This window comes from Lithobates pipiens, unplaced genomic scaffold, assembly GCF_037356315.1.
Source record: "Lithobates pipiens isolate NorthernLeopardFrog02 unplaced genomic scaffold, aLitPip1_a1.2 Scaffold_22, whole genome shotgun sequence".
NCBI lineage: Eukaryota > Metazoa > Chordata > Amphibia > Anura > Ranidae > Lithobates > Lithobates pipiens.
In genome coordinates this window covers 27,083,550-27,096,780 of record NW_027507784.1, presented here as the reverse complement: position 1 = coordinate 27,096,780, position 13,231 = coordinate 27,083,550, and the positions used below count along the sequence as shown (strand labels likewise).

At 46.3% G+C, this 13,231-nt stretch overlaps 1 protein-coding gene across 1 annotated transcript in view; it reads left to right on the top strand.

Annotated features, from left to right (window-relative positions):
* The first annotated feature begins 654 nt into the window (after positions 1–654).
* The window catches only part of LOC143925636 (guanylate-binding protein 3-like), a 211,294-nt gene continuing 198,717 nt past the window's right edge, over positions 655–13,231 (top strand). The window contains exons 1-2 of the mRNA XM_077450102.1: positions 655–729; positions 5,141–5,210. Of these exons, the coding sequence (XP_077306228.1) occupies positions 5,165–5,210 (46 nt within the window). The 5' untranslated portion in view covers positions 655–729; positions 5,141–5,164. The remainder of the gene's footprint in view (positions 730–5,140; positions 5,211–13,231) is intronic.

Sequence of the window (13,231 nt, the reverse complement as noted above, 5' to 3'; positions counted from 1 at the left end):
TAAGTACCATTTCCCAGAATACACAGCGAGACAAAGCACCCACTGACTGGTTCCGAGAAAGATTGGCACCCAATGCGTCCAACCAGACTGCGTTCCAATGCCTGTCAAAGGTGACACCCACACCTATTGCCAGGCAGAACACAATACAGTCCAGCCAAACTGATACTGAGACCATAATTTACTACAATTAACCCTAAAACCCAACTATGATCTTATTTAAATTGACAAAAACATTTCAAGAGCCCGGCCCTACACAGCATATTGTTCGCAGAACATCCGAACAACCAAAGTTCGCCCCGAATTTATGCTCGGCCTGAACCATTTGCCCATCCCATACAGAATAAGAACAGATACTGAGAAATACACCCGGCATACAGGACAAGAGAAGTGGTACTGTGCAGAGTCCATACATACAGAATAAGAACAGATGACAGGGATTATTATTATTATACAGGATTTATATAGCGTCAACAGTTTACACAGTCCTTTACAATATAAAAAGGGAGACAATACAAGGATGAAAGTGAAAGTGGAAGTAACATATCTATGTGCTTCTCGGAAATCCTTCATATTTAGGGGAAAAGCCCCCTCCTCTCCACCCTCCACTCCTCCCCCCCCCCTCCTCCTCCTCCCCCTCCTCTTCCCCATCCAATTCAGAATCCTATATAAAGCTGACTGCAATTGTAGTGATAGAAGACAGAAGATCTCCGTCCTCTGATCACAGTCCAGGTAATTATAACCATCCTTCCTATTCTGATCATGTCTTATCTATGGGAATATTTCTGTAGTGGAATATAATATAAATCATTACTTCTGTTTATTGGTATTATTGTTGCTATTATTTTTATTATTATTATTGTATCAGATCATAGTGTGATGTTTAGGAAATCTTACTGAATGGAATGAAACAAAATTGCTCTTGTTGTAGAGAACATCCAATCATGTGCAGAGAAAAAAAAAGAAAGAATGTTTGCTCACACATGATTGGATGATTGAAGTGTGCACAGCGTCACCTCTTTCACCAAGATCAGTGAAAATTTCTATTGAAAAGAGAACATTCTCTGTGAATGAGAACAGGTTTTCCTCCTTTAGTAAATCAGCTCAGTGCGATCGGATGTGATGAAAAGTCTGCAGAATAAAAAAAACTGAGAATTTCCAGACTTTATAATCCTGAAAACAGACAAAACTGGAATCTGTCAGTATGGATGAGAGTTCTATTATATAATTTTTATTTATAATAAATATACAGAGCTATTCATCCTAGGAAACTGCATGTCCATTCATTCTGTGTGAAGAGGGGCAAAGACGAAGATTATCAGAATAATTTCTCTCCAGATCAAATGTTTTTCTTGTGACCACAATGTGAAATTTTCAGCAATTCTCTCTATTCTGTATTAAGAATAACATTTAACAGGTAGTATAACAAAATGAAGAAGGAAAAAATAAACTGCGCTTAGGTAAAACAGTGAAAAACGAACTAACAATCTATAATATAGGCAGCAGCAATAAATGTGATACAAACACCCAATAACAATGAAAAAATACAGAAAGCTGCGCCAACCTGAAATTAACCTCTAAAAAAAATCTAAAAAAGAAATCGAGTTATATATAAGTGACATAAGAAAAATAGATGTAATCTAAACACCCCAAATGGATAAACATCAAAAAATGAATAAAATGGCAATTATAAAAAATTTGTTCATAAAAAGTTCATGAATGAGTCCATATAATCAGCAATTGTAGTCTTAAATGGAGACACCTCAGTGATTGAACACACTCAAATGCGCACAAGTGCCCGTCACCATATAGTGGGTGCGCTTACCAGAAGGTACTCAAGTTGGAGCGTTATAATTAAATCGTTGATCACGTCAAAATAATCCTCCTTATAATGGATCAGCTCACCGCATTACAACAGCATTCTTACGAGAGTATTTTATTCCATGATCCCAGAAATAGTACTCAATGGCTTCAGACGTTGTCACCCATCTTACAGCAGCACAAACAGGAAGTGACTGCAGAACACTCTATGCTCTCCTCATGTGCTGCTGTAAGATGGGTGACAACGTCTGAAGCCATTGAGTACTATTTCTGGGATCATGGAATAAAATACTCTCGTAAGAATGCTGTTGTAATGCGGTGAGCTGATCCATTATAAAGGAGGATTATTTTGGCGTGATCAATGATTTAATTATAACGCTCCAACTTAAGTACCTTCTGGTAAGCGCACCCACTATATGGTGACGGGCACTTGTGCGCATTTGAGTGTGTTCAATCACTGAGGTGTCTCCATTTAAGACTACAATTGCTGATTATATGGACTCATTCATGAACTTTTTATGAACAAATTTTTTATAATTGCCATTTTATTCATTTTTTGATGTTTATCCATTTGGGGTGTTTAGATTACATCTATTTTTCTTATGTCAATTATATATAACTCGATTTCTTTTTTAGAGATTAATTTCAGGTTGGCGCAGCTTTCTGTATTTTTTCAGTATAACAAAATTGACATCCTTTTTTTTTCTTACCAAAAGAGCTTTCTTTTGGTGGTGTTTGATCACCTCTGCGATTTTAATCTTTTGCGCTATAAACAAAAAAAGAGCAACTATTTTGAAAAAAAATAAATATATATATATCCCCAATTTCTTTTTTTAAAACACATTTCTTCCTTAATTTAGGCCGATATGTATTCGTCTACATATTTTTGTTAAAAATAAATCACAATAAGCGTATATTGATTGGTTTGTGCAAAAGTTATAGCATCTACAAAAAAGGGGACAGATTTATGGCATTTCTTTTTTTTACTACTAATAGCGGCTGTCTGCGATTTTTTTTCAGGACAGCGACATTGCAGCGGACAAATCAGACACTTTTGACACTGTTTTGGGACCATTGACATTTATACAGCAATCAGAGCTAAAAATAGTCACTGATTACTGTGCAAAGGTCACTGGCAGGGAAAGGGTTAAAACTAGGGGGCAATCAAGGGGTTAAATGTGTGTCCTAGGGAGTGTTTCTAACTGTGGGGGATGGGATTTCCTGGAGTAGGAGACTGATTGTTGTTCCTAAGCATTAGCAATTTATTAATCTTCTCACCTCTGACATAAGGGAGATCTGTCTATTTACTTTGACAGACCTCCGTCCTGTCTCTGGGTGGAGCCAACCATTGGGCCCCGGCGGACATTGCGACCTCCGGGCACGCGCGTCGGATCAGTCTTCATGTGCACGCCCCCTAGTGGTTTTAAACCAGCCGGCGTACAGCTACGACGACTCGCCCAGGGGAACTCACCTGCCACTGGTCGGGAAGCAGTTAAAAAGTGTATAAAAATATACTCGCAAACAAATAATGAGTTCAAACAAAAAACAGTCCACATAGTGCTCCATTCAACATGATCTGCCCACGAGAGCCCACTTTGAGATGAAAGGTCCAAAAAACGAACACATTTCGACGGGAGTCACCTCTTCCTCAGAGCTAAGTTTGGAGCGCTGTACCTCCCAAAGTTCCAGGGCCTGGTGGGTACAATGACCTCTTCTTCCCACTCTGTGCCTTGCTTAAGAATGAAAAAAAAAAAAAAACACTTTCCTTCAGCTGCGTCTAGTGCGGCTGCACAGGAGGGGGCAGAGCCTGTTGCCCAACCCCCTCAGCATCAGATTGCCTGACTGAAAAGATCATGCCCCAGCTCAGGTATATCTACACGAGCTGGGAGAAACAGTCCCAGTTTTTGTCCATGCTGCCAGCCCTGTATGCTACCTGTGCCTGTGAGGACCCCAGACTGAGGTCGGGCATCCAGGATTGATCTTCTGCCTTCCATTGCCCAGCTGCCTCTCTGCCTGCACATCCTGCCCTTCTCCCTCCGTGGATCCTGCACAGGCTCAAAAGACCCTTCCAACACGGAACCTCAAGACAAGCCACCCAGCACCCAGACCATCCCACTGGTGGCCCTGGGCCACCAGCAATCCTAAGCGCGAGTCCCTGACCCCTCCTGTCCTATGTTGGCACGGCAAGGTGAGAATGTACCTCAGGCAGGGCCAGATTAACGTAGGGGCTATTGGAGCTACAGCTCCGGGCCCCTACCTTAATATAGGCCCAGCAGGGACGGATTGACCATTTGAATACTGCACTGCATGAGACGCTCCTTGTACCTCCTGCAGCAGGAGGAATCTGAAAGTCGGGGGTGATGAGTGTGGCGGGCAATCACAAGCACCATCACCATGACAGCCTCCCTCTATGGCTCTCCATGAATCAGCTGAAAGCCACTCCACCTCCTCTAGAGGGAGATCGGTGCTTGTATTTGCGCCTCCCCCATACTGATCACCCCAGACTGTCCATTAGATTCCCCCTGCTCTGGGCCCCCTTGTGTATGCAGTACTGACACCTTTCACTGCTCCATTCTCCCAAAAAAGTAAACAAATAATAATAAATTAAGAAAATAATTCAAAAATGTAATAAATAATTTAGAAAATGAAGGGCTCACATGGGTTTTCTTGCCCATACAGTGTGAATGAGTGGTTTGTTTAAAATATTTATTTTACTTTAACAAAAAAAAAAAAGTTTTCATTTTATTTATTTTCATAAAATGGCCCATCAAAATCCTCAGCACAAGGCCCATGATACTCTTAATGCTGCCTTGACCTCAGGGTGGTAATTTGGCATGGCAAAGAGGAAACAGTCCACAGGATATCAAGAAGGTACAGAACCGGAAAAAACAGTCCACTGGGCCACAGTAAGATACAGCAAGCCATGCTGCACCTCCCCACATACAGGTAGAATTAATGTTATTTGGAAAGATGGTGGTTACTTTGTGAGTAGAAGAATCAGAATGGACAGTGCTGTGTAAAGCATAGGATAGGTGATTTCCAAAACTGCAATTGTTCTCTACATGTGAATGGGAGAGTAAGCATTGGGAGAGCAGTGCAGTAATTGTAGGGATCTTTAGCGTTGTGTGTTGACATCTAAATTGTTATAGTTGTGTGTATATGCTTACAAATGGAATACTAACCATGGGCAGAGTGAATTCTCATACAGACCAGCTGAGAAAATGGTAAAGTATCTGATGGAGATGGAGAGATGGAAGGATAAATGGATGATTATGATGATGATGATATGGAATTTGATTCTTCTGTATCTATTTCCTCACAGATTTCACTTAAACAGGAAGGTGAGATGGCCTCTCGCAGTCGCCAAGCACACAAGCGCGATGCACGTGGAGGTGGGTATAACAAGCACTCTGATCACATTAGAGTCATTTTATCTCTCCTAAATACAAAGGTGAGGCACGGCTGAGGAGGACACTTTGGGTTCCCTGAAATCAATCACAAATGAGAGTGGGTCTGTTGATTTTGCTCAATCTGTATTACGTTCTCACATTTTTATATACATTATATATATTTATGGTTGAAGCCCTATGGCCGATACGTATCCAAACAAGACAAACTTACCATAAGATTTACAATATGAAATAGACCTGAAGTGTGCTCTGGTCTAATGGATGATATACCAAAATAAGGGGGCATACTCAAGATTAGAAATGAATATTCATGAAGAGAAATTATTTGAGCAATGCCCTAAGAAGGGTATGGGAGGGTGGGTATTGCGCACAGGAACCCGACAAAGACCACAGGCGAGCGGGCTGGTTAAATACCCCCCGGTCTTCTCCCATAAATTCGGGCCACCATACTGGCCTTCCTACTTATGGTTGAAGCTCTATGGCCGATACGTATCCGAACAAGACAAACTAACCATAAGATTAACAATATGAAATGGACCTGAAGTGTGCCCTGGTCTAATGGACGGTATACCAAAACAAGGGGGAAAAACATTTAGGTGTTGGTAAAAGTTCTTTATTCATTTCCAGTCTGAGGATTAAGGATATACCGGGCGAAGCAGGCCGACTTCCACCTGCCTAGTCTCCTAATGACGTGATCCGGGAACCCATGCTGAGATGCTCCGATACGGAAAGAGTGGCCGGAGTACTCACTGGGTTTGAGGTGTAAGTTACGAAAAGGAGAATCCTCAAGTGTTTCATGAACTGGCAGGCACTCAAAGGTTTGACCAGAAAGGATAGAAGGGGACTAGAGTCTGGCTGTTCAGGCAGGAGTGAGAGTAGATGACTAAGCACGGTAATTGGACACCAGGCATTGTCAGTCTTATAGAGATGGATGTCTATCTGGAGCCTGCCTGCTGGGTTTTGGATACCATGAGGTGAAGAACGAAATGGTCTTGATAGCGAACCAAGTGACATCTTGACCAGCTGAGTTGTTATAGGTGAACTCGCTAGGCCGCAAGAACTCATAGTAGGCCAGGTAGATGGCTGCTTGTACGACCAGGATGGGGAGAACACCAAATGGGGAACTGCAAGCATAGCAAACATATCTCTAAAGATGGTACTTGTAATAGGAAGACGTTTGGCTTTAACTACTGGCTGCTGCTTCTGGATGACACGCAGGATGGCTCGGATCGCATGGGACGTGAACACGAATGGTTTTGCGGGATCTCGAAGCACCAGAAAGTGCTGTATGCTGGCTAAGTACAGTATACCTGGATAGTGTTGTAGGATAGGGCCAACTGACTATGGCAATATGAGACAAAGGCCTGTATGTGCCTGGCGTCTGTTGGTGTTCCCGCTGAGCAGGTAGCTAGGAACTTGTTAAACATGTCCCAAGCTATACGGTAGTAGTGATGGACGAACTTCCGATGGGACGTTTCGCGTACGCGGACGATAGTTCGCAAACCGTAACGTTCGCGGCAGGCCCCATTGACTTCAATGGGAGGCGAACTTTGCAAACCTACAGGTCAAATTTGCAACCACAAAATAATTAAAAGCTGTGCAAACATAGTCCCACCACATGGCCAATGACATAACACATGTATGAGGTGAATCTGGGATCGACAACTACAAGCATTCTTTTTTTATATGTGAAATTGTTATGACAATTCAGGACTGTGGAGCGCATGAAGGCAAGGGTAGGCAAAGAAGAGGGTGCAGGAGATGATCACCAGCAGCATGACATACAGCAATGACATCTGCACCGTGATAGAGAGCACTGACATCAGCAGCCTGACAAAGCACTGACACCAGCACCGTGATATAATGCACTGACACCAGCACCGTAAGCAGCCCCAGGAGGAATTCAGCATAGCACAGGGATGGTGGGAGCCCCTCATAATGAGCATAGCACAGGGATGGTGGGAGCCCCTCATAATATGCACAGCAGAGGTACAGCCCCAGGAGGAAGTCAGCACAGGGATGGTGGGAGCCCCTCATAATAAGCAGCCCCAGGAGGAAGTCAGCACAGCACAGGGATGGTGGGAGCCCCTCATAATAAGCAGCCCCAGTAGAAATATGACACTGCTCAACCTCTTCAAACAGGAGGGTACGGGCATATAGTACGGTGTGCTTTTTTTGGACAAGGAAGTGAGCCAAATGAAGAAAGAAGGTCTGTGTGCTCGATTAAAAAAAATCGTTTATAGACATATACATGGTCTACTGGTCACATGTGTTTAATTCCTCCGAGATCCATGCCTCATTCATTTTTAGAAATGTGAGGTAGTTAACACTGTCGTGAGCTAGGCGAGAAAGCTTATCGGTCACGATCCCCCTTGCTGCACTGAACGGCCTTTCAGACAGGACATTGGACGAGGGGCAAGCCAACAGTTCGATTGCAAATTGAGCAAGCTCTGGCCAGAGGTCAAGCCTGCCCACCCAGTAGTCCAGGGGTTCATCACTCCTCAGAGCGTCCACATCGGCCGTTAACCCGATGTAGTCGGACACCTGACGGTCTAGGCGTTCCCTGATGCTGGATCCGGATGACACCTGTCGATGGGTCGGCTGAAAGAATGACCTCATATCCGAAGTCAGCAACACATCTTCAAACCGGCCTCTTCTTGCAGGCGCTGTTGGATTGGTACCCGCAACCCCTTCTCTGGGAGTGGGAATTGCTCCTCTGCCAGCGCACGCAAAAGCAGAATGCAGCATTTCTCGAAGCAAGGCCTGTAAGTGCTCCCTCCTGACAGCCCTCTGTGACGGCGGTAACATTTCCGCCATTTTGTGTTTGTACCGGGGGTCTAAGTACGTTGCCACCCAGTACTGGTCCTTGACCCTTATGCTTTTTATACGGGGGTCCCTATTAAAACACTGGAGCATGAAGGCCCCCCCCCCCATTTGCACTAAACTGGAAGCGGTGTGGTGGCCTGGCTCCTGCTCATCATCCAAGATAATGTCGTCCTCTTCATTCTCCTCTCCTCATCCACGCACAACAGGGATCCCAGAAAGGTTTAAAGCATGCTCTTCTTGCTCCTCCTCATCCGCCCTGGCACCATCCTCCTCTGACTCCTCTTCAGACTCCTGTTGTTCACTTGTATCAGATAGAGTAGCCCCCCCTGGGAATTCATCCAGCATTGCGACTTCTTCATCTTCCCGCCCCTGCTCCTCCACAGCTTGATCAATGACACAACGCAATGCATGCTACATAAAGAAGGCATAAGGTACAATGTCACTGATGGCGCCATGGCTGCGACTGACCAGTTTGGTGATCTCCTCAAATGGGTGCAGAAGTCTGCATGCGTCGCACATGAGCAGCCACTGGAGCGGTGAAAAAAAAAACCCCCAGCTCCCCAGAACCTGTTCTGCCACAGAGTTCATACAGGTAGACGTTAACTGCACGTTTCTGCTGGAGCAGCCTATCAAGCATATAGAAGGTTGAGTTCCATCGCGTCGGGCAATCACAAATAAGACGTCTGACCGGCAGATTGTGTCGCCGCTGAATGTCAGCAAGGCGAGCCATGACCATGTAAGATCTTCTGAAATGGGCCGAGATTTTCCTTGCCTGCCGCAAGATGTCCTGGACCCCAGGGTATTTGACAACGAATCGCTGCACGACCAAGTTTAAGACGTGTGCCATGCATGGCACGTGCGTCATTTTGCCCTGTTTCAATGCGCTAAGCAGATTGGCACCATTGTCACACACCACTTTACCAACTGTCAAATTGAGAGGTGTTAGCCACTGATCTGCCTGTGAACACAAAGCTGAAAGGAGTGCCGGCCAGTGTGGCTCTTGGCTTCCAGGCACAACAGACGCAGCATGGCATGGCAACGTCTCACCTGGCATGTCGAATAGGTTCTGGGGAGCTTGGGCGGAGCAGAGGAAGAGACGCTAGGAGCGGAAAAGGAGGAGTCAGCCAAGGAGGAGAGGGAGGAGGATGGAGGAGGAGGAGGAGAAGAAGAAGAAGAGCCAGGCCTGCATGCAATCCGTGGCGGTAAAACCAAATCTACACGGGTGCCACGGGTTACATGCTTGACGGCTGTCAGAAAGTTCACCCAGTGGGCAGTAAAAGTGATATACCTTCCCTGCCCGTGTTTGCTAGACCACGTGCCGGTGGTCAGATGTATCTTGGCACCGACACTGTGTGCCAGAGATACATTCACTTGCCGCTGAACATGGCCATATAGCTCTGGGATGCCCTTCTCTGAGAAATACTTCCTGCCTGGGACCTTCCATTGTGGTGTTCCATTGTGGTGTTCCAATGGCCACGCTCGAACCTTAGGCCCACGGAAGCCTGCCTTTCTGCAGAAAAACGTGAGCTTGGCGTGATGGAAGGTGGAGTGGAGGACAATTGTGAAGAGAAAGGAGAAGGAGAAGTAGAAGACGAGGCTGGGCGGTGAGAGCCTGGAGTGTGGCTTTGTGTGTTCCGTTGCTCCCACTGGGCTCGGTGATGGCTGCTCATGTGCCTTCTTAAGGCGGTCATCCCTAGGTGAGTGTTGGGCTTACCGCGAGTAATGCGTTGACTGCAAAGATTGCAGATGGCGACGCTATTGTCAGCAGCGGACACGTTAAAAAAAGCCCACACTGCGGAGCCATGTGCCGGCATCCTGGGAGCACCAGATGTGACCGTACATGGTCGATGACTCGCTCCTGATACATTTGCAGTCTGCTTTGTCCCTCCTGTGCAATGCAAGTTATTCCTGCTTCTCCTCCCTATCTGCTGGTCCATATCTCCCTCTGAACTCCCCTCCTCTTCCTCTCTTGTGGGCACCCACGTGACATCACTAGACACGTCATCATCAACATCACCTTCCCCACCGCTATAAGTAGAGATCTCTGAGTAGGCAGCAACACCGGGGACCAACCTCCTCCTTGGGCTGATCTGGGTACTGTCGTCAGACTGCTGAGTGGCGGTTGTTGCTACCTCCTCTTCCTGATCCAATGCCAAGAGTGGCTGCGCATCAGAAATGTCTTGATATGGATCGGAAAATAATTCCTGTGACTCAAGCGGAAGGTATGTGGTGGTGGTGGTGGTGGTGGTGTTGTTGGTGGTAGTGTCTTTGGGGGTGCACATAGCAGAGAGTGAAGAAGAGGGTGCAGATTGAGAGAATGAGGAGGGTGCAGAAGAGTAAGGCTGAGTGAGCCACTCAACCAAGTCTGGTGCGTCCTTTAAAGTAATTGAACGCACTTTCTGCAACTTCCCACTTTGGCTCAAGCCTGTTGCTCCTGCCCTACCCCTACCACCCCTGCGGAAGGGCCTGCCTCTTCCTCTGCCTGTCATTTTTTAAATGACCCTGTGACAAAACTCTTAGTCCCTATACTGATAAAGGACTGCTGCAGTATAGGGCAGCAGTCAGCAGTAGTGCACCTCAACCCTATATATTGTGGACCTATACCAGTCCTTACAGAATAGCAGACTGTACCTCACTCAACCCTATGTACTGTAGTACCCTGGACCTTACCAGTCCTTATAAGGACCTTTGTGGAACAAGTAGGTTGTGAATGATTAGCAGACTGTACCTCAGTCCCTATACTGATAAAGGACTACTGCAGCAGAAGTGCAGCAGTCAATTATAATATTCTTTCTATATTTGGAAGAAAGAATATTATACGTGTACAAGCCTATTACCATACCAGTCCTGAAAAGAACCTTTGTGGACCTAATAGTAACAGCTACTGATTAAACTGACTGTCCCTCACTGCCTCACACACAGCTTCCTGCCTGTCCCTATTTAAACTGACAAAACAGAGGCTGCTGGAACAATAACTTGAATAGCACTCTTGTGGACCTAATAGTAACAGCTAATGATTAAACTGACTGTCCCTGCAGCACACAGCGTCCTGTCCCTCTCTCTACACTGACAAAAGACAGGCTGCTGCAAAAATCAGTAGCACAGCAGTGCCTCAAACCTATATCCTGAACTATACCTAACACCTATACCAGTCCTGAAAAGAACTTTTGTGGACCAAATAGCTAGCGATTTGGGTCACTGCAGTCTCTCCCTGCTCCACACAGCAACCTCTCCCTATAGTGACAGAAGAAAGAATGTAAAATGGCAGCCGGATCGGGTCTATTTATAAGTTAGGGGGAATGTCCAAGTGTCCATGTGCTGTAATGTCTCAATTGGCTGTCCTGGACCCCATGATGGATTTGTCATCATAGGTCAAAGTTCTTTTACGCAGTAAACACGGAAGTCCGCCGGGTGAATGGCGGCAATAGTCCGCCGATTGGGCGGACGGCGAACAGCCGAAATTTGCCGCGAAACGACCGCCGGGCGAACCGTTCGGCCATCCCTATACGGTAGGCTTTGAGTGTGTTATGGGACGGAGACTGGTTAATGAGCTGGGTGGCTCCATGCAGATGCTGCTCTAGTTCAGGGTCAGCTGAGACCGTCCGGGATAGGGGCTGACACCTGATCGGCTTCTGGAACCTGCCGGAAGAAGGAGATGAAATTAAGGCGTGAGAGTGCGTCTGCTGCAAGGTTGTATTTACCTGGGATGAATGTACAGCGAAAATTAAACTGATGCTGCAGAGACAGCTGTACCAGCCTCCGTAAGAAGGACATCACCGAGAGTGACTTGGACCTGCATTTATTACGGGGATTAAAAGTATCTGTGATGACCAGGGTCTATCAAACCAATGGTGGCCAAAAATTGCAGCAAAGCCTGTGGAGGCTGCAGCATCTGTCACCACCTGCGGTGACAGGGGCGAGATAGACTGTATGAACATAGATATGCCATTCCAGGTGGAAAGGAACTCCTCCCACATTGATAAGTCTGCTATAGCCTGTGTCCAGGCTGAGGATCTGATGGGGGTCTTGTGCCTGTGAGAGATAGACCAATAGGCGCAAAATTAAACATGCCCAATAGCGTCTGGAGCTGGGTTTTTTTCATACGCCCTCTCGTATGGGTGAACTCTTGGAGAACTGACCTAATGTGGGTCTCTTGGTGACACACTGGGCTGCTCTATTAACAAGAATTTGTCCAGGTAATGGATAACTTCCTGACACTGAGCTTTGTGTAATAGAATCCAGGTGAGAGCTTGTGCAAACATGTTGAAGAGCCAGGGGCTGCTCTTAGAGCCAAATGTCAGCTTGGTAGCGAAATAGTACACGTCTCTCCATTTAATACAGTGCCAGCACCAGAGAGATGAGTGGATAGACAAAAGCTTAAAGGCATCTGAGATCAGCCTTGGATAGTCAGGTGCCTGTGCCTGCTTGAAGGATGGCCTGGATTGCTATGTCAACTGAAGCGTACTTCAAGGAGAACTCTTTGGAGGGGGATCAGGGAATTCAGGCTGGGAACGTGGGAAGAATGAGGCGCAGACAGGTCGTACACTAAACAGCCTTATTGGGCTTGTCAGGGGCAAGTTCTCTAATAAAGTCAAACTCTCCAGGTGTTGAAAGGGGGCTGCACAAAGGGACCTATTACCAAGCCTCCCTCTAGTTCAGCTTGTAGCAACTAGTCTATGGCCTGCTCATCGTTTGCCGCTGAGCAGAGATTCCTGCACTAATAGGTTGTGTGGGGCAGGGAGATGAGGCCGGTATGAAAGCCTGCAGTAAATCTTTGGATGAGGAAGGTGGCTAGTGAGGGAGTAGGGTGTGAGGTGAGATAGAATCCCAACCACAGGACATCTATCCTGCTTATTCTTGAGTTCTTTTGTTTGACCTCACACAGATTTCTTGGATGCGCCCTGTGGCATATGACACAGACGTGAAGCAGGCGGCGTTGGCTAAAATTACAGCCATAGTTATAGTTGTTGCAGATGACTGCTCCTCCTATAGTCCGAACAGAGTGCCTGAACTTATCTACCTGGGGCTTCTGTACTGGGGCCGATGGGCCTTGAACTGTACTGGATGTAGAGGGGAACTCAAAGGGGCGACTGACTGCTGCGTTGGCGTGGCGGTGTGGGTGGAGGACTGGCAGATCGCGAACAGCGGTGAGCGCAAGCTGGCAAAATGATGACAGA